Below are 20,854 nucleotides of genomic sequence, written 5' to 3' on the forward strand. Positions count from 1 at the left end.
CACACACTCAAACATGTTCACGCACCCACACAGGCATACATACACACACCCACATAGGCACCCACACAGGCACGAACACACCCACACAGGCACACAGGCACGCACGCACGCACTCACGCACAGCAGCACATCCCTGCTGGGATTCAGTGGTCTGTAGAGCGCACTGAGGGCATGGGAGGAGCCCGACTTCATTTCCTGTTGTGGAGTCACTTTTCTCTGCTTGCCTCTCTGTCCTCCTCATTCTGTGTCCCCAAGTCCTGGGCTGTGCCCAGTGTAGAGGGCAGCCCTTCCTTCTCTGAGCTCTGTTGTACACACGGTGCCTCGAGGAACACACAGGCACCTGACGGCCAGGCCAGCTCTAAACACTGCTTTTGCTTTTCATTCTGGAAGCCTTGGCACCACTGGGCAGGCAATGCCGTGTTCTGCCTAATGTCGTGGGGATGGTGCACTTTCTGTGTGCATTTAAAAAACATTTCATGTACTTTTGAACTTTTAGTGAAATTTAAGGAGGGGAAGGACCACAATTTAATATACAGGTTGCTGGCTGAACACATCTGGAAGCTTCTTATGCTCCCTAGGATGTCCAGTGTGTGTGTGTGTGTGTGTGTGTGTGTGTGTGTGTGTGTGTGTGTTTAGACATTAGGGAGTAGCACTGCTTGAGAAGGATCAGAAGGTGTGGCCTTGTTGGAGAAGTGTCACTGGGGGAAGGCCTTGAAGTTTCAGAAGCCCAAGCCAAGCCCACGTTCACTCTCTTTTCCTGCTGCCTGTGGGTACGGATGTGGAACTCCCAGCTACTTCTCTGGTGCCATGCCCGCCTCTGCGCCACCATGCTCCCCACCATGATGGCAGTGGACTAAACCTCTGAAACTAAATGCTTTTTCTTTAATAAGAGCTGCTGTGGTCGTGGTGTCTCTTCAGAGCAATAGAACGCCGACTACTATACAGTCACCATGCTGTCACGTGCACTCTTCAGTTTCTGTGTTTCCCTTGCTTTCTGATCCTGCAATGCAGGAGTGTATTCCAGTATACAGAGCCTCTGCAAGGCCATCAGGTGACTTGTACACATTTTTGTTGGTACGGAGCTAAGAGGAGTCGCGAAATCACAAGACAGGTGTGCGTGCAGCCTCCCCAGGCAGCCTCCCCACACATTGCCATTTCTCCAGAATGCCTCACTGGCAGGATAAGCAGGAGAATTCTATTTGCTCTGGATTTATTTATTTATTTACAATTTGAAGATGTAAAAATATTAGTGACCTGATTTGGTAGCATTTATTAATATAGGAGATACTTATTAGGGAAATTTTATGCAAAACTTGGCATATTCTCAATTATAAACGAGGTAATTAAAAAATGAGATTGGGGGCTGCAGAGATGGTCCAGCAGTCAAGGGCACTTGTTCCTCTTGCAGAAGGTGGTTCCCAGCACACATGGCAACTCAGGACGGTTTGTAATCCCAGTTCCCAAGGATCTCAGCGCCTCCTCTCCCCTCCATGGGACCAGGTGTGCATATGGTGTACGGACATACATAAAATTCAAAATAAGTAAATATTTAAGGCAAACAGAAAGGTGAAACCAGCTCTCGAGCAGCTCCGTGCCTCACCAGCTCTTGGCACGGACTGAGGATCACTCGTGCCCAGACAGAAGCATTTCAGATCTCAGAGTCTTAGATTTGGGGATATTTTCATAGACTGTTACAATTGAGCCCCCTCATTGGTAAAATGCTCTGAAACCCAAGCTTTTTCAACATTATCTCTAGAAAGGCTTTGAATGTCTGGACTGGGGATGACTAACCTGGACAAGTGTCTGGTCTAGCCACCACTCTCCCTGTGGCCCTCCTGCCATTTCCCTGGTGCACAGTAGATTTGAGTTTTTCACACTGTCCCATGCGTGTTGAGGGTGTCTCGAGATGGCTGCTCCTAGATGAAGATTGGGTGAATCTACTCTGAGGGCCACGCTGGTGTGAGAACTGACTCCCATTAGAGAGACGAGGACAGCGTCTTCTCCCAGCTCTGCTCTGGTGAGCGTGGTGGCAGTGTGAGCTGTGTTCAGTGCTGTCTCAGTGTCTATATGGTGGCAGTCGGAGCTGGTTGACCAGCACAGTGTACAAGTGCTCTTCGGACAGCTCAGCTAGTCTCTGGATCCTTCCACGCTCCGAATGTGCTATGAGGAACAGATTTAACCTGAAATCCGTGCCATTCTCCCGGTTCCTTTTGTGTTTAGCTCTTCCCTGTGCTCTCCATGCTTCTCTGGGGCACTCTGTAGGTCAGCCGTGGCCAGTTGGGGCATCACCCCCTTGGCTTGTCTTTCCCCACTGACGCAGCACTGCCATGCTCTGTTGTGAAGGGCGCTCACAAGGGGTTCAGTAGGGGCTTAGGTCTAGCCTCTACTCTCTAAGCCCCAGCTGGGGCGGGACTGCAGTCCTCGGAGGACAGGGCGCGGTCTTGTGCATCTCACAAAGGTACTTTAGGCAAGTGGTGACCCCTGACCTTCTGACCTGTTAGGTCCAGGGGAGTCCACAGCCTGCCTCTCCTCCTCCACCTCATCCCTTTACCCTGGCAGGATCTCTGTCAGCTCTGGTGCCCAAATCCGTGCAGCTTCTCCGAGCTCCCCCAGCCTCGGGCTCTGATTCCGCAGTCCTTCCTTTCCAACCAGGCTTGACTCTTGGAAATGGGCAGCAATGGAGGCCGCTGTGCTCCTCTGCCTCTCTGTAGCCCTGTTCTGTGCTCCCAGATTCCACCTCTCCAGGGCACACTGGTCCCAGCACTCAGGAGCCTCCCGTTCTGTACCCCCAGATTCCACGTCTTCAGGGCACACTGGTCCCAGCACTCAGGAGCCTCCCTCCTTTGCTCTCTGTGCCCCCCTGGCCCCCCCCACACCCCGCACACAGCAGGAACTAGCTTCCCGCAGTTCCTCCAGCAGCCTCCGCGCGCACCAGCTGTTGCGTGTGCAGAATGAGTAGTTTCCAAGTTTCACGCAGGGTGCACACAGTTCATGTGTTCTCTGGTTCTTGGACACTAACGTTCCCTTATTAAGGCGTAAGTCAGCCTTCCGGCTCCTGCCCATCCTCTCTGACTTCCTTTTTCATTTCTACAAAGCAGGGGCTGTCATGGCCGTGCCTCCCGCTCCCCTCTGTCCATTCTCTACAAAACAGGGGCTGTCATGGCTCGCCTCTGTCCATTCTCCCTCCCCATTCCCTCATTGCTTCTTTTGAAGTTCCGTTTGTTTTTCTGGAACTTGCCTAATTGCTATAGGAAGCTCAGAAACCTGTGAATGGATTATTGAAGGAAATCCTTGTCTTTGGAGAAAGCAGTCCCTGTGTGTGTGTGTGTGTGTGTGTGTGTGTGTGTGTGTGTGTGTGTGTGTGTGTGTGTGAGATACTCTTGGCCAGTTCGTATTTTAGGGACATTTTTCTGGGGCAAGTCAGTGTCCCAGAGATGGGGGGAGGGGGGGCAGTTAGTTCCCGGAGTGTAAAAGGAACATACCTTTCCACAAAAAGTCGTTGTGTGAATGTCATTCTGCCCAAATAAATGGAAACCCTACCTGTCAGGGAATGAGGGCATCCCACTCTGTTCATTGTCTTCCCGTTTCTTCACTTCCTCTGCAAACTGAGGCCTCCAATTTCCCAACATGTGCGGATGCTCCTTGACGTCTCGCTGGCCCTGCTACACACCATCACTTTTCATTTTAGCCTGAAGTGACTGGAGGTGGGGGAGCCTACGGTTTATTTCCCACTGTTTGGTCTGGAAAAGAAGAGAAGGGAACTGTAAGACAAGGCCATAAAAACACCGATGTCTACATTTTGAGATGTTTGAATATCAATTCCTGTCTAAATAATTACTGTTGAGGAGAGAAAGGATGCCATCGTTTAGAGACTATAACAACAACTTATTATTCTCCCCTAGCAACCGTGTGGAAGGTGACACGTGCCTTGTATTTCTGTCGACGGGCTGACAACATAATGCACACTATGGCTTTTCAGGCCCTATTCTTTTCATCATGTGTACAGATGACAATGGAGGGAGCTGCTGGGAGGTATTATTTTCCTCAGGGAGAGGGGACAAGATGCAAGACAGGGACATTTGGGTCACCCAGATCTCCCAGGATGGCTGGTAATGGCTTCATCACAGGAAGAGAGGTGTCCTGGTCTCCTGTGTTCAGAGCTATATTAAATCACACGTGTGATTTCCTGGGCACTGAGGCCTTTGATGTATTCCTCCAGAAAATTGGGGGTCTTTTATGCTGTTGTATTTCAAAATTATTGATAAAACATCTCCTTCTCCCCGTTTGCTTCCCTTTTGTGGTCAGCTGTCGAAATGGGTTGCAGTTTGAACAAGCTGGAGAAGCATGAAGAGAAGCGCCCTGGGAACATTTACTCAACTCTCAAGAGACCTCAGGTGGAGACAAAGATAGATGTGGCCTATGAATACCGCTTCCTAGAGTTCACCACACTGACTGCCGGTGAGTACAAGGCCTGTTTTCTGTAGGCAGAGCCTGGCACTTAGTAGACAATATTTGAGAAATGAAGGCTCAGCCATATATAATTTTGAATCCTGCTCTTTGCCAACTTGACAATGCAGAGTGAAGTGTACACCGTGTCCTCTGTGTACCCCGAAAGTATGATTTAATGGCTTGGTGTGATTTGATCACTCATTGAACTACGATCTACATAGCAGTCCCCTTTATTGGACTTTTAAGTTATTTTGGATCCGTGATATAAAAATGTTGTGGTAAGCACTGTTGTGTGTAAGTCTTCGTGTGCATGTCTGGTGATTTCCTCAGGAACCACCAGGTGAAGGATACAGGCCTCAGGACTCTGGGAAGTGCCAGCTTGCCCTCTAGGTAGGACCTGTTGGTATAAGGTGCACTTCTGAATGATGGGGAAGTCCTGTGTATATGTCAATAAAGCACTGTTGGCCAATAGGAAAGCAAGATAGGTGGGACTAGAAGTCCAGGAGGACTCTGGGTAGGAGAAACACAGGGAGTCACCATGTAACCACCATAGGGGTAAGAAGCCCAGACCCTTTTCTCCTGTAAGAGAAATACTTAGATTGGAAGTTATGGGTTAAATACTTAAGTCAGAGCTAGCCAGTAAGAAACAAGCAAGGCCAACAGCTTCATAATTAATACAGCCTCCTGTGTGTTTATTTGGGACTGATGCGGCTCTGGAACCAGGCTGGCGGGAAGGCTTCTCTTTACATCTGACGGGCAGGTTTCTGGGGACAGATGGGGTGAAGCTCGCCCATGTTCTGGGCTGTCTGTTACCTAGCACTGCCTTCGAAGACTCTCTCCGAGATTCCTTTGTAAATTTATTACTTTGTTTATTTGTTCTGGTTTTTGAGGCAGGGTTTCTCTGTGTAGCCCTGACTGTTTTGGAACTCTCTCTATAGACCAGGCTGGCCTCAAATTCAGAGATTCTCCTGCCTCTGGTCCTGAGTGCTAGGATTAATGGCGTGTCCTGGGAGAGCAAAGTGCACCAGCTATAGACACAATTCTTCATAAGAGACCAGGGTGCAGTCAGCAGTGGCATGGGAAGCACATGTTTCAGCTCTTACATGGGCGTGGCAGAATGGGAGCGAGACCAGCCTGGGAGCCCTGTTGCACTCTGGGTATACTGCTTCAGTAACTTGAGTGATCTCGCTGTGACTCATCTTCACACAAAACACACCAGTATTAAGTATGTGGTGTTGGCAAATGGAAACATCTTTAGAGCTGCTACCACATTCAGGACAGAGAGCTTTGCACAGATGTGGTGGTCCTCATGCCCCTGGTGTGCCAGCAGTGGAGGCAGGAGGGTTCTGGGTTTGAGGCCTCAGACAACCATGATCTTTTGGCCTTTACATTTGCCTTGCTTCATTCCCAGTCTTCCCTTTTGAATGACATGTAAATGGAACCCTACAGGGTGTCAGCTCTTGGTCTGGTTCCTTTAGTCTGGTCCCCTGAGCGCTCCATGCTGCTGCTGTGTGAGAGCCTGGTCCTTTTTGTTCCTAGTGTGTGCTACCATCACTCACCCTTCTGCTGAACACTGGACTAGTTCCAGTTTGGGGCTACTAGAAAAAAATGTTGCTGTGAACTATATGAACAGGCCTAGTGTGTGTGTGTGTGTGTGTGTGTGTGTGTGTGTAGATTTTGAAACAAATATGTCAGGTGTGGAGTTGTTAGGATGTTTGGCGTGTGTGAGTTTTAAAGATGCTGCCTAATTGCTTCCCAGAGTGGTTGAGCCTTTGCGTATTTTCAACAGTGACTGGGAATGGCTAGCCTGCTTTTTTACATGAATTAGAGATACTTACTCTGGATCTGGTATTGTATTATTCTGTCTCTGTCTCTGTCTCTGTCTCTGTCTTTTTCTCTGTCTAAGACAGGGTAGTCCCAGCTGGCCTGGAATTTGCTAGGTCATCTGGGCTGGGCTCGTGCTTGTAGCAGCCATTCTGCCTTAGCGTCCTGAGTGCGGGAATTACAGGTGTGCGTCATCCGTCATGCCTTACTTACATGACCCTGGAGGGACCCCAGGGCTTTGTGTATGCTAGGTGAGTGCTTGGCCGGCTGAACTACATCTCTAGTTCATGTTCTTATTATTATGACTCTTTTGCTCAGAGAAACAGCACCCAGGTTTCAGTAAGGCAGGCTTAGCTTCTTTCATAAAATAGAAAAGTAGACAGAAATGGAACTAGCAGAGGCAATGATGGTAATTAGCTGTTTGCCCCCAAGCTGCCAAGATTGATAGAAGGGCCCCTGTGTTCTGGATGGTGCCATAATGCCTCCCCACTCTCCCTGAATCCCTAGCCTTCTGTGGCCAGTGAAAACTAAATTCAAGAGCTCCTACACAAAAGGCTCTGATGTTTTTTGCCCCACTGCCTGTACCTTCAAGCTTGCCTCCTTCTCCCTTCTGCTCTTGTAAACCATTCCCATGACACACAGCACAGTTCCCACAGCAGGCCCCATGACCACATTTTAAAACTCCCCCTCCCTGTGGTGTTCCAGCCAAGGGCTCTGCACGAGCTGGCTTTTGGGATTTTTCTCTGACATTATGTTGGCCAGGCGTAGACTTGATGTTTGCTGCCAGCCGCCCAGCCTTAAGTGCAGTGTGTGAATGTTGTTTGCTTGTGATAAGAACACAGGGAGCGTTTGTTGTTCAAAACATGCATGCTGTGCAATGAATCATAGACAGGTCCTCTGTTGCTCAGCTTCCAACGTGGGCAGCCTTAGCCCGAAACACCACTGCGAAAGTGGCCCGATCAGTCTGGAGTTTGTTCCCTTTCCAGACTGTGCTCCCCTCACAGCTTGGAGAAAGTCTGATTCTGGGGCACAGCTTTGATCACACTCCGGAAATTACTCATTGTTATCGTTATTGCTTACTGGGGAGTTAAAAACCCCACTGCTATTGCCCAGGGGTGGCAGTGGCTGTGATGGACAGGTGGAGGGAACCAGGGCAGAACCCGTCCTGAGCCCAGAGACCTGCTCAGTGCCTGGCGGCATGGGAATTGCCCAGGGTTTCCTGGACCCCAGATGCTCAGGTCTGCTTTGGGTCCCTCACTCACTAGGTCTGAGGTAAGACCTTTTGAACCTCCATTTGTAATGAGTGTCAAGTGTGGGAAGGCTACCGGCCAAGGACCACAGTTGAGAACTTTTTGAGTTGTGCATTTCCTTTACCAAGTAGAGGTGGTGCTGGTGGTAGCGCTGGTGTGAGTGTGTTAAGTCAGAGTGTGTTCGGTAATTACACATCCACCTAGACATAAGCCATCCATACTTGATTTCCTTAAGTGGTTTATATTTGGGAGGCAGATCTGACAGGTGTTTTTGTACCCTGACCTTAGGTTTCTCTGCTGGTATAGCAAGCCAGATCAGGCCAAATTAAAAGACCAGGCTTAATCTGAGCAAATCAACTCCTGGGTGAGTCTTGGGAAAGGAAGCAGGAGAGAAATCTTATGGTGGGTCTCGAGGGGGGGGGTTAAATACCCTGTAGGAATGAATGGCCTTGACCCGCTCTGGGAGAGGAGCTGCCACTTGGTGGGCTTTTTGAGAGGGTGGGGCCTGGAGACGGAGGAGTGGGGCTGAGGCAGAGTTCCCAGTCAAACACCTCAAAGTTCTTGGATATGTGGGGGCCAGTTCACATCTGGCTACTTCCTTTTGTCATGGGATGACATGGGGAGGGGGATTGGGGATTGGTGGGAAGTATAGGTGGACAAGTATCTGGTTAGCTGCCATCCTGGAGACTTCAGGAATTTGTTCTTTGAGGAAGCAGAGAAGTCAGGCTGTTAGGAGAAGAAACAGGTTATGATCACCAGCCCTGTGAACAGGGCTGGCCATGGGAAGAGTGGAGATTGCCAGTGAGAATGGAGTGGAGACGAGCCCTGCTGTACAGAAGAGACAAGGACGAATAAGCAAGACACGGGAGCAGATATGCCCTTCACTGGGAAACCAGGAGCCAACACTGATGTCCCAGGAGCTGGGGGCGGGTGTGGCATGGGGTTTCCGGGAGATGCTGAGGGCTTCAGACATGAGCTTGGTGACCCTGGAAGTGAAGGCTGGGCCATTGTCTGTTTGGATGGTCTGTGACACGCCAAATCGAGGGATGGTGTGTTCCAGATATGATGACCTGAGCCATCACATCTGCTGTTTCCCTGGAGGTGTGGAGGACCCCTGTGGGTTGGCCTTGGCACATGCCTGACAGGAGGAGTGGACCTGTAAGATACAGGCTCAGAGATGGGTGGGGTCAAAGTGGGGGCTGTAGAGACTGTTAGTTTCTACCAGGCCAGATTCTGTAATACAGTAGCGGAACTCATTCCCAGGAATGCTCAGGTGACTGTAAAACAGCTGGGACAGATTTACGCCTTGGTGTCATAGCAAAGGCTGTGGCTTGGGGTTAGAAGGCATGGGCATTTTTCCTAGGGCCTGGTTTTGGCCCAATGAAACACACCTTCAATGACAGCCAGAGGCAATTTACTGAGCAAAAGAGAAGGAGGGAAGGAGGCTGAGGAGCGAGGGAGGAGGAACACTTGGACACGCATGCAGGCTTCGGTACTACCCTTGGTGCTAACCTGTTTCAGAGGGGAGGAGTCAGCAAGAACGAGCAGCCCTGGATTGTTCCACCGTCACCAGCGCCATGCTTTCTGCAACACCTGAGCAGCGTTTTGTCATGTGTGGCTGGACTGTTTGTAGTCGGTGCTCTCAGTTTACCAAAACCGCATTTACAGCCTGAAGCCTGTTTGTGAAGCCTGTCTGTGTTTTAACAAGAAACTTAACTAATGAGCTACCTCGGTGGTTGTAGCCTTGGGGGTGGTGAGGGGAGAGCTCTTAAGCTGGCAAAGCTATCAGTACCCAAGTCGTCAAACACCATCAGATCTGAGAAGGATGAATTTCTCCTGAGTCAGCAGAAGTGAAAGCTCTCCAGCTACCCAGGCAGCTACCCCAGGGACAGCGGCCCCAGGGCAGTATCAGTCTTCAGTTTCCAGGTCCAGAAGATCTGACAGACTGTTCTGTGGTACGGGAGTTTGGGATGACTGGCTTACCTTGTCTTGGCAAATCAGGATAGTCAATTAGCCAGTGTCCTGCTTGTCCACAGTCTGGACAGGGTCTTGGTAGCAGTTGGGGTAGAAGGCAGTTTTTTTCCTCCCTGATCCATGGCCAGCTTTGCTACATTTAAAGCAGGTGGAGGTTCTTCTGTGTCCATCCGTCTTCCTTGGAGGACATAGGGATGCTGCCAGGATCTGGCGTCTCTATCACGAGAAGCTTTTAAATGCCATATTCTGAGATCTCTGAAGATGTTTGAAGACTAGGATCATTATCTGTTTCTGAAGTGAGTGTTTACAGCATAGTGCAGCATGCACGAAGCCATAGGAATAAAATACTTTTTTTGGACCAAGGAAGAGTAGCTTCCCACGTGGTCGTGGGTTTGGCACCAAGTTGATAGTGCTGTGAAGGTAGGAGTTCACCATCCAGTACAAGGAGCCTCCCTGGGGTCTGGGCTTTCAGGAAGTCCCCCCAGAAAGGAGGAAGCTTTGACTGAGTTGAAGGAGAGTGGACCCAGATCTGCCTTGACGTGATGCGCGGGGCTGGTTCCATGCTGGGAAGGGTGTAATGGATCAGGAAGAAAGCTCTGTGTTCTGGCCCTGGGGTGGAGGAGAGGGCAAGTGTAGCGAGTGGGTGCTGGACTTTCGGGTGGCACTGATGGTCTGAGGTGCCTTGGGGAGATGGGGTATGCACAGAGAGCAGCTGGCTTCCACATGCGCCTGGGATGGGGGCCAGCAGTTCTCCAGGTATGATTGGCATCTTGTAGAAACACAAAATCTTGGTCCCTGGTCCAGGTGCTGCGAAATGTAAACTAGTCCCTGTGTGATGGATCCATCAGAGCCCGCTGAGGCTTCTCAAGCTTGAGAGCAGCTGGGCAGGCCAGGAGTCTTCCAGCTGTAGTGGAGGGGCATTGAGGAACGGGACAGCGGGCTGGGTTTGGGTTGTGTGCACCAGGGTGGGTGAGACTAAGGAGGCTCTGAGACCCCCTGAAGGCAGAGCGTGAGACCCTTGAGGAACAGGTTTCTGTTGACTGGGGACCTTTTAGCCAATGGGCTGGGCCTCCTGACAGCTTGCTCTTGACTCCTCTGGAGCCTTGGAGAAAGTGAATATCTGAACTGCCACCCTTATCCAGGACCAGAGTCCAGTCCTCAGGGCTCTGGTCAGCATGCATAGCCCCCTGCCCAGTCACACCTAACAGCTAGACAGGCCTGGGTTTACAGTCCCCTGTCCTTCACATTTAAAACTGTGGCTCACTCAGGTCATCTCTGGGAGCCTTTGCCTTGAGAGCCATCTTCTGCCTCTTTCCTCTCTGCCTCCATCCTTGTTCCCTGCTAGGCTGACCAAATCTCACAGAAATTGCCTGGGATCCATAATTAGCATTAATGGGCTTGCCTTGTGTCAGGCATTTCTGGGTTTAACATCTAAGGCTGCCCTAATCTGGAAGCTATGGAAAGGAAGGGCAAGCATGGGTGAGGCATTACTGGAGGGGTCTTGGTGAAAGAGGCTTTCACCACAGGAGTTCCTTTAGCTAGAGCCTGGAGGACTCTGAAGTGTTTGTTTTGATGCCCATTAGTGAGGCGGTTAGCTCTCTCTAGATGTGATACCTGCAGCTTTGTAAGGAACAGATTCCAGTGACGGTGACAGTGACAGGGACATGCCAGTGATACTTGCTTTTCAGAGGAGCTGAGCAAGTCACTGATGCAGGGTTTTTGCAGATAAAAAACTGCGAGACAAAAAGTCAGTGGTGGTGGCTGGAGACGGTGGGCCGATACAGGAGGCCAGAGCATCCTTTGAGAGGAAATTTGGGGCGTGGCATTTGGGCTGGGCCTTCACTTTTTACATCCTCCAGACCCAGAGCCGATTTTCCTGTTCATGACCCACGGTTGTACACAGCTGTTAGGTCCTCTGCATTTGGGCTTTCCTGGTGAATCCTTGTAGATCACCCATTGTGACAAGAGCCACAGGCTTGGGTAACAAGGACAATGATGATGATGATGATGTTAACAGCAATGATGCGCAAGGTGACACTTGCCTGTGGCCTTAAGCAATGTGGGTGGAAGGCAAGTGTCTCCAGGTACAGCCTTGGGTTTGGAGCGGCTCAGATCTGGCACTGAAGACCAGTGCAGGCACCATCCCTTTATTGTATCCTGGGCTCTGGAGAACTCACACATGCGTGGGTGAGTCAGGCTAGCGGGATTGTGAGTAGCTACTGCTACTGAGGGTCGTCCTAGGTTGTTACAGCAGGCTCACAAGTGGAGGTCAGCTCATCTCTGCCGCTGAGAGAGGCTGTTTCATTGTACATTGATGGTCTCTCAGGGCTGGAGGCCCTTTAGTGCACACTGCTCATCACCGATTGGAGACTACGTGCGTGCGTGTGTGTGCATGTGTGTGTGTGCATGTGTGCATGTGTGTGTGCGTGTGCATGTGTGCGTGTGCGCGTGTGTGTGCATGTGTCCGTGTGTGTGCGCGTGTGCGTGCGTGCGTGTGTGCATGCGTGTGCATGTGCGCGTGTGTGCATGTGTGCGCATGCATGTGTGTGTGCATGTGTGTGCGCGTGTGTGTGTGCATATGTGCGTGTGTGTGTGTGTGCATGTATGTGTGTGTGTTCGTGAGTGTGTGTCAGAGGACAATATCTGGTGGCGTTCTCAGGAATTGTTGGCTTTTTTTTTTTGACAAGGTCTCTTACAGGCCTGGAACTCTTGGGGTTGACCAATGAGCCCAGATCCTTCTCTTCTGCCTCCTTAGGGTCCGGATTCCAGCCATATACCACCCTCTGCTTTGGGAAACTACTTTTCTTACCAAAAACATGAATGTTAGCTAAGAGCTCCCTGGAGTGGAGCCCTGGGTTTCCTTTGCTAGTGGGGTTAAGTGTGACCCCTCGCTCAGCTTAGGAGGCCAATGTGGTGTGGTCAGTGTGTCAGTGTGGTCAGTGTGGTGTGGTCAGTGTGGTCAGTGTGGTCAGTGTGGTGTGGTCAGTGTGGTGTGGTCAGTGTGGTCAGTGTGGTCAATGTGGTATGGTCAGTGTGGTCAGTGTGGTGTGGTCAGTGTGGTCAGTGTGGTGTGGTCAGTGTGGTCAGTGTGGTCAGTGTGGTCAGTGTGGTGTGGTCAGTGTGTCAGTGTGGTGTGGTCAGTGTGGTGTGGTCAGTGTGGTGTGGTCAGTGTGGTCAGTGTGGTGTGGTCAGTGTGGTCAGTGTGGTGTGGTCAGTGTGGTCAGTGTGGTCAGTGTGGTGGTTGCCTTCTCAGCTTTGCAAACACATGAGACTCATAGAGAAAAGACTCCTCCTTTGCAGAGTGGCGCGCCCAGGCCTCCAGAGACACTTTTCTTCCCTAGAGCTCTGCTGTGCCATTCTTGGAAGCATCGGCCTCTGTGAAACTGTCTGCTTGCTCTGTGGAGCTTTCACACTATGTGATTAGTTTTCTGACCCATTTTTAGGTTCTGTTTCATCAATAAAGGGTAAGGTGGGGCGTGTGTAAATATTTAATTTCAGTTTGGGTAAAAGCAGCTGTCGGACATTGTGAAGCTATTTATTCCTACCTGACTTTGGTTCTGCTCTGGTTTCTATAATTAAGGTTGGCTTCTGTTTTGAATACTCCTGTGAGGTCAGAGGCGTGGTGTCACTGGCAAGCATAGGTCTCGGCTGGGAGGCGTGCCAGAAACAGACCCTGCTCTTAAACAGAATATGCAGTGTGTGGTTGCCGTACGAAAACTGGTTCCCACGAAACACGCCTCACAGTTTGCAGGTTTCAGAGAGGGTGAGGTCATGATGTGAAATGGCTTTAAGCCTGGAGAGCAGAGCCGTGTGGGTCTTCTGTGCGGTGGCGTTTGACGTTGCTCTTGGAACTAATGCTGCCGTTCCTTCCACTCGTACTAATGGGGCTGATAAGATTATTAGACCTAAGGGGACTGGGCATTCTCAACATTTCCTTTTCAAAGCAAAACTCCAGGTGCTCTGGTCCCAGCCACTCTAAATCTAGATGGAGAAACAACACGTAATCTCGTGTGCAGATGGACTCTGGGGTCTGTGTGACCCCAAGCAGTCAAATTCAGGAACTCAAGGCTCTCTGCAGCAGGACGGGATTCCTCGGTGATGACTGTTATCTGTCAAAGCAAAACCAGATTGTTATTTTTTCTATAGGGATTCAGAATAATAGCGGCCTTTCATAATAACTTTTATCTGTTTTAACTAAAATGGAACAGAAGGACCAGTAAGATGGCCCAGTGGTTAGAGGCACCTGCTGCTAAGCTTTATGACACGGAGTTCAATCCCCAGGACCTGTGTATTAGTAGAGAGAGCCTATGCTTCCAAGTTGTCCTCTGACCTCCATGTGTACGCCATGTCATGCGTGCACCCACACAAGTAAATAGATAAATAAATGCAAAAAATAAACCATATATGTATTTACATTATAAAATAATTTTAAAAGTAAAGTGAAACAGAGAACAAGTTAGTGTTTTTATATGGCCTACTGTCTTATTTTGGGTTTCTATTGCTGTGAAGAGACACCATGATCACGGCAACTCTTACAAAGGAAAGCATTTAATTGGGAGTGGTTTACAGTTCAGAGGTTTAGTCCGTCATCGTCCTTGTGGGAATCATGGAGGGATGCAGGCAGACATGGTGCTGGAGAAGGAGCTGAGAGTTCTCAGCTTGATCTGCAGGCAGCAGGAGACTGTGTCACACTGGGCCTAGCTTGAGCACGCGTGAGACCTCAAAGCCCACCCCCACAGATGACACACATCCTCCAACAAGGCCACACCTCCTAAGAGTGCCACTCCCTATAGGCCAAGAACTGAAACACTTGAGTCTGCGGAGTCATTCCCATTCAAACCACCACTCCTGCTAATTCTTACCGATGACTTCACAGGGTTTTTATCAAGAGGCTTTACCCAGTTTTACTGTGGTCCTGTCTCGTTTTTGTTAGAGTACAATAACGGCGAAATGATGGCTTTGACCATGACATTGTCCTACAGGTAGACCATGTTTTTCCACACTATTCATGCCCCTGTCTCAGTGTCATCCTAGTTTTAATCAGCTTTCACTGATGGCTGACTTCTGGAAGAAGAGAGACCTGTAGATTGTATCTGTGAGATCTTTTCCCCTGGCATGAGAAGGTAAGCATGTGACTTTCGGCTTCGCGTCCCTGTGACTAAGTCTAGAAAGTCATTTTCTTTGCGGTGTGTTTCAGACACCTGCCCTTGGGTCATAGGTGGGATAGATACCCTGGTAAGTAAAGCGAGCTCCTGAGCTTACCAACAGTCCAGCTTCTCTCCCATCTTGTGGTAGCAGCATGGTCTTAGGGGCACGCATGGATTCGTGGGGTGCAGGAAGTGCCCGTTGCTGTTAAGGGAGGGGACTATTTCAGGAGAATCTCATGGTAGAAATCCGGCATTAGTCTAGAAGCACGGAACTCCTGGGGCTTGAGGAATGAATGCTGCTTGTGACACAAGACTGGTCACATGTTTCTGCTTGTTGGGTAAGGGTAGGGGTGGGAGCTTTCCTTATAGAAGCAGTCGATGTCTTGTTGGAGAAGGACCAGCCTTTACTTATTGTGACCTGGTCAATTCCTGCCTGCTTGGGTATTTGTCTGCTGTTGGTAGCTACAAAAGGCCCTAGTAAACCCACACAAAGTGGAATCTTTGGGCCCATTCAGCTGCAGCTTAGAGTACCCCGGGGTTTCACTCAAGCCAGTGAGCTGTGCTGCTAAGCCGGGCTTAATGGGTGTACAGAATGCACTCTGGGGACATACTTCTGGGTCTTCAGTCTGTTAGGGCCTTCTGGTGAGAAGCAATCTGGCTAGCCATAGCAAGATGAAACTTGTAAAAGAAAAGTTATCCCTTACACCTACTAGCCTGGTTAGGTAAGGAGGCCAGAGGGATTCGTGGAGCTGGGGGAAGGGCAGGGGCTTTCTGGCTGCCTTGCTTTATCCCTCAAATGGCTTTCCCGGTTGCCTCTCCTCCTGTCACTGAATCTTGTTGATCTTTAAATAATGACAAAGGTTTGTTCATATTTCACTATGGTTTCTTTTTCCTGATTATTTTTTATTGCTTTAAGAATTTAATAATGCATATAAGGTGCTTTGATTGAGCCCACCTAACTCATACGCCCTCCCCATCCAACCCTTCCCTATGCTTTGACCATTTTTTTCCTCTCAGCTTCATGGGCTCTTTTTAAAAAACCTATTGAGTCTACATAGTGCTTGGATGTGCATGGAGATGGGACCTTCTACTGAAGCATGGCCAACCTCGAGGTGTCCCACATCCCTGAAGAAAACTGACTCTCCTCCAGGAGCCACCGGTTGCCAATAGTTAGGGGTGGTACTTTGTGAGTCCTTTCCTCGTCCATCCTGGGGCTTTGCCTGTCCTGATGTTGTGCGGGTCTTGCACGCGCAGTCACAACTGTTGTAAGTTGGTGTGTGCAATGGCCCTGCTGTGTCTAACAAATAATCTTCCTCTGCAGATGCCTCCTTGCCTCTGGCTTCCAGTTTTCCTTTCCCCTCTTTCCGCAACAACCCCTGGGCCTCGGGGTATGAGGGTATGACATAGATGTCTCATTTAGAGCTGATTACTTCACAGTGTCTTCTCCGCATGGTAATTGCTTGTGGGTCTTGTACTAAATTGCCATACACTGCAAAAAGCGGCTTCTCCTAAGAGGGTGGAAAGAGGCACTAGTCACTGTGTAGAAAGAAGGTAAGACTTTGGGACATCTTACCATTGTGTCCAATCAATGGGATGAGACGGTATTAGGCTCTCCCTTAACACCTACAATTTAGCCAGTCACAGATTTTTTTTCTCCCTCGGGGTTGGGGTAAGGGGCTCAGTACCAGGTATGAGTTTCTTTTGGAACACACTTTAAATTTAAGCAGAAAAGTAGTTGACTATTCTCATAACATCCACTGTTTCACCAGTGGGCACACAGGTCAGTTGTGATTGTAGCTTCCTGGGTGTGATTGTTGAGTATCTTTCCCTCCTGATAGTCTACATAGAACCTTCTAGTGCTACTAAAGCTATCAAGTGGGGCTGAGGCTTCCAGGTTGGTACCAGCTCGATTTTTCCATGTCCTGTGACTCAGGTGTGTGAGTTTCTTTAACAATATGATCTTACCATGAAGTTCTGGTAGGTAGCCAAGAGCAATGCCGTTAGTCTGTAATGTTTGGGGGTCTGTGGAATGTCTTACCATGGTTTCTTACTGTGGAATTCATATCAACAAGTTATATCAAAACAACTGGAATCTAAGAGAACTTGTCTTTGAGGTAAATTCTAGAAGCCAGTATCCCAGAGAGGTAAGTCCCCCATGTTTACCCTCTTACCTGCGAGGAATGCTAAGGGCCAGACTGAACTCTGATATGGGAAACAAAGGAACCCAGGAAAAGGCAATTTTAGAGTTAGCATCTCTATTTATTATTGTGTGACCTTAGCGGGTATCCATTAAGAGGCATGTCCTTCTGCAATTCCTTCCCCTGGGACACGGGTGCGACCTGCTGACCTGCTTCTTCTTGTAAATGGGCTACAGGAGAACAATGGCTTCCATTTCTGAGAATGGGTTATAAAATGACTGTGGCTGCTGTCGTGAGCTCTCTCACATACTCTCTTGGAGGGAAGCCATGCTGTGTGTTAGTTGAAGACTAACAAGGCGAGGACCCGACGGAGACAGTGAGTGAGGAAACAGCCTGCAGACCGACTCCTGCCGCCAACCTTGTGTGTGATGTTGGAAATGAACCTTCTTCGGTGGAGCCCGACTGTGACTTGATCCGTGGTGGGCACCTGAAGCAGCCCCCTGAGGGACTGAGTCCATGCTTCCCGGCTGGGCTCCTGACCCCACTTGAACCGGCAGGCCACAGATGGAACCTTGGCAATAACTCATTGTGTCTCACTGTATATAACACGTGCAGTTTTGATAAATGAAGCAAGTATCTCTTCCTGGAAGAGGCTGCTTAAGGAGCAGTGAGAATACAGGGTCTTGAACCAAGCTTGCCTGGCTGCAGAATTCGGGCTTTACCGCTTACGGTGGTCTTGGGAAAGCCGCTTAACTTCTGTGCGCCTCAGTTCCTCGCCTGTGGATGGGAACTAGAGTGTATGCTTTAACTTCTGTGTTCTGGGAAGGCTAGCTAAAGGGGTTGTGTGGGGTGTAACTGCCACACTCACTGCCACAGTGAGCAGAGAAGGCATCGTTGGTGATCCTGCGGGACTCTGCTGAATGCCTCAAACACGCCACCAGGCGGTTTCTGTCCGTCTGAGGGCAGGGGTCCTGCTGGAGGGGATCTGTGAGGCCTTTGCAGCCCACACCTGGGGGGTGGCTGCCTGGGTTCTTCAAGGCCATCAACAAGAGTGATCTCACAGCGTTGTGGGCTAGCCTGGAAACAAATGGCCATGGTACGCCTTTCTCTATCTTTGTCCTTACCAAGGTGCCACACCCATTGCATCTGTAACCCGCCGCAGGCTTGGAGAGCAGAGCTCATCTCTTCTCCAGACTCAATCATATGTTTAAGGAAAACCTTCTGCTTGGGTTGTGGCTTTCATCAGCTGGCTTCTAGGTTGCTACCCTGATTTCTAGCCAGAGGAGTCAAGACTTGTGCCACTTAAACTTATTGACAAAAACGCAAATGCCCTGCTCAGGGTTAGCATTCTAGAAGACTCAGCATTGAAAAACAAATGACTAAGGGGTTGCAGGGTTGGGCCACAGAGCCCCTCCACGGGCGCTGGCATGGATCATGGGGGAGGGGCACCGGGAATGGATGTGGCTCTTTGTGCCCTCAGAGCAGCTCCTTGTGGGCTGTTTATGTACCTTACACAGAACTAGGCCTTTCCCTGCTCCTTTCCCTCCCTCCCTTCCTAGTCCTCCCCCTGCCCTCTCCTGGCCCTTTCTTCTCTCCTCGCTCCCCCTCCCTCCCCCTAGGTTCTTTATTCTGTTCTGTTCTGCTCTACAGAAAGCATTATTTTTTTCTTTTGCCCATGCTAAAATAAACACCCATCCCCCAAAGCAGCAGCCGGTCCCCTCAGCTTCTGAGTCACTTGTGTCTTGCTGTCTTCATGTTAGCAGCTCTCCAGCTGAAAAGTAAGACTGCATTGGATTGACACGCCATCCTGCTGGGTGCCAAGCCAGCTTCTCTGTGTTCCTTGTGATGAAATGGTGGAAAATCTCCAGCAAGCCTCCAACAAGATAGGTGCTGGTGATTCATTTAGTATCAGCGAGGACTATAATAATTTACTCATTTTTCCCTATTAAAGCGGCGCTATCCACGTTGAGGCAGCCGGCCCTGCACGAACAGAAGTGTGCTTTAATGGGGATGCCATTAATAATTCACCTTAATAGTGTAATAGTTGCCATTTTTGTGACCAAAATTTGTTTCTAGCCCTGCTTTATGGATGAAAAGTAGGATCAATTAATATTGAGTGACGACAGCCTCCCTGCCGAGAGAAAATGGGACATCTTCCTGTCCTCGTCTGCCTTGTGACTAAGAAATAGCTTTTCTTAATTGTATGGAACAGAGGAATGGGGAGGGGTGTGCAATTCATTTCTCCCCAGCTTGCAATGCAAATTGAAAGTAAAGAAAAATAACCCTGTGGCATTGCAGTGAGGCTAACTGGAGGACTGTTGGAAATAAGCACGGGGCCTCCCTGCCATGGGGTCACCTCCGACTGGCCCCGCCCCAAGCACATCTATGTCCCCAGGGAGCCTCTCTGGAGAGCTGCTTGCCTGGAAATCGCAGGCCCAGGCTTCCCCAGGGCCCTTCCCTGCCCAGGGTCAGAGTGTGCTCAGAGCTGAGGTCTCTGGGCTTCCCTGCCCAGGGTCAGAGTCTGCTCAGTGCTGAGGTCTCTGGGCTTCCCTGCCCAGGGTCAGAGTGTGCTCAGCGCTGAGGTCTCTGGGCTTCCCTGCCCCCCACCTGCTTAGCACTTGCTGGGTGCGCTCACCCACCTTCCACTTCCAGCTTTGTCTCATGCAGGGGACTTCGTCATCTTGGGTCTCACTGTTTTATGCTTCAGCTGTTATCTATGGGGTCTCCCCCGTCCATAATACAAGCTCCCTGACTGCCATGTCCCTAGAACCTCAGGGTTGAGACTTCCCGAGTGACTGAATGGGAGGTTAACACAAAACATCCATCGTGGTGATGAATTTTAAAGCCTTCTTGGGAAGTGTGTTAATGTTAAGTAGGTGACTTGGTCTCAGTTGATCCTCTAACTGTTGTTTGGTGACATTATCCTAATATGTTTGTGCCAGTGGCCAGAGGTTTCAGATTGAAGCCACCCCACTGATGGAGTCCCAGGCTGGGGCTTTGGATTGGGCCCTCGGCCCAGGATGAACAGTTCCTCTGCGTTCGGCATCATTTCCCTTGTTGGACTGGAAGTCCCTGGAGCATGTAGCCTTTTCTTTCTTGCTGACCGCTCCATCTTCAGCATCTGTGATATCACAGAGTTGGGTGAGGCTGGCATGAGAAGTGTGGCGTCTGGAGCCGGAGCTGGCCTACCTAGCTGGACCCAACTCTCGTCCTCACCCTCGCTTCCTGCAAACAAGATGCTTTGAACTGAACACTGTCATTCTCGTGAGGGAGAACAAAGTCCCAGCCAGTGTAGTGTCTGTCCCTGGGTGGCCTGGATCCTTGTCCTGGCTTAGTCTGAAGGATGGAGGTTTCACATGAATTGGTAGGTGACAGGGTGACTGACTGGATTGGGTTTGCCTGTACTGTCTAGTTATCTTACTCTTTTACTTTTAGATACAAAAGAAGCAAGCAGAACTCCTGGGACAGCCAGGCCTTTTCCTGCTCCCCAACCCATGGCAGGAATTCAGTTTCCCCTTGGATATTGGGATAAGTGTCTTCCCCTCAACCAGTGTGACAGTCACTCTCTTTACGTTCTGTTTCTGCATCATTGGTGACACAGAACAGCCACAGGTCCATCTCAGTCTCCTGGACTGTAAAGCCATTGCTGTCTGGTGCACATACATTCGTGTACATACATACATACATACATACATACATACATACATATATACATACACACACAGACACACACACACAGAGGACATGATACAGGATCTTAAAGCCTTTGCAATGTCTGATACACACACACACACACACACGGAGGACATGACACAGTACAATAGACCAAAGCCTCCAGACTAGCAGATTCCAAACTCCTGGGGCCAGAAGCAGCATCCTAATCGTGCCAGTGCTAGGAGTAGAGAGCTGAGCTGAACCCTTCTGCCCCCTGCAGGTGTTGACTTGAATATTTTGGCTGTGGGGGAAGTAGAGTCCATGTGGTTTATGTTCCTATCCTGAATGTGTGCCCTCTATCTTCTTGGCGTGTGGCTGCGTAGCTGGCTTCCCAGATAATGCCACATTGGTACACGGT

The 20,854-nt window shown here is 49.8% G+C and overlaps 1 protein-coding gene across 1 annotated transcript in view; it reads left to right on the top strand.

Moving 5' to 3' along the window:
• The window catches only part of Rftn1 (raftlin, lipid raft linker 1), a 198,542-nt gene that overhangs the window by 20,007 nt on the left and 157,681 nt on the right, over nucleotides 1-20,854 (top strand). The window contains exon 2 of the mRNA XM_005072413.4: nucleotides 4,306-4,458. Coding sequence (XP_005072470.1) covers nucleotides 4,314-4,458 — 145 coding nt within the window. The 5' untranslated portion in view covers nucleotides 4,306-4,313. The remainder of the gene's footprint in view (nucleotides 1-4,305; nucleotides 4,459-20,854) is intronic.

This window comes from Mesocricetus auratus, unplaced genomic scaffold (assembly GCF_017639785.1).
Source record: "Mesocricetus auratus isolate SY011 unplaced genomic scaffold, BCM_Maur_2.0 Super-Scaffold_100021, whole genome shotgun sequence".
Taxonomy (NCBI): Eukaryota; Metazoa; Chordata; class Mammalia; order Rodentia; family Cricetidae; genus Mesocricetus; species Mesocricetus auratus.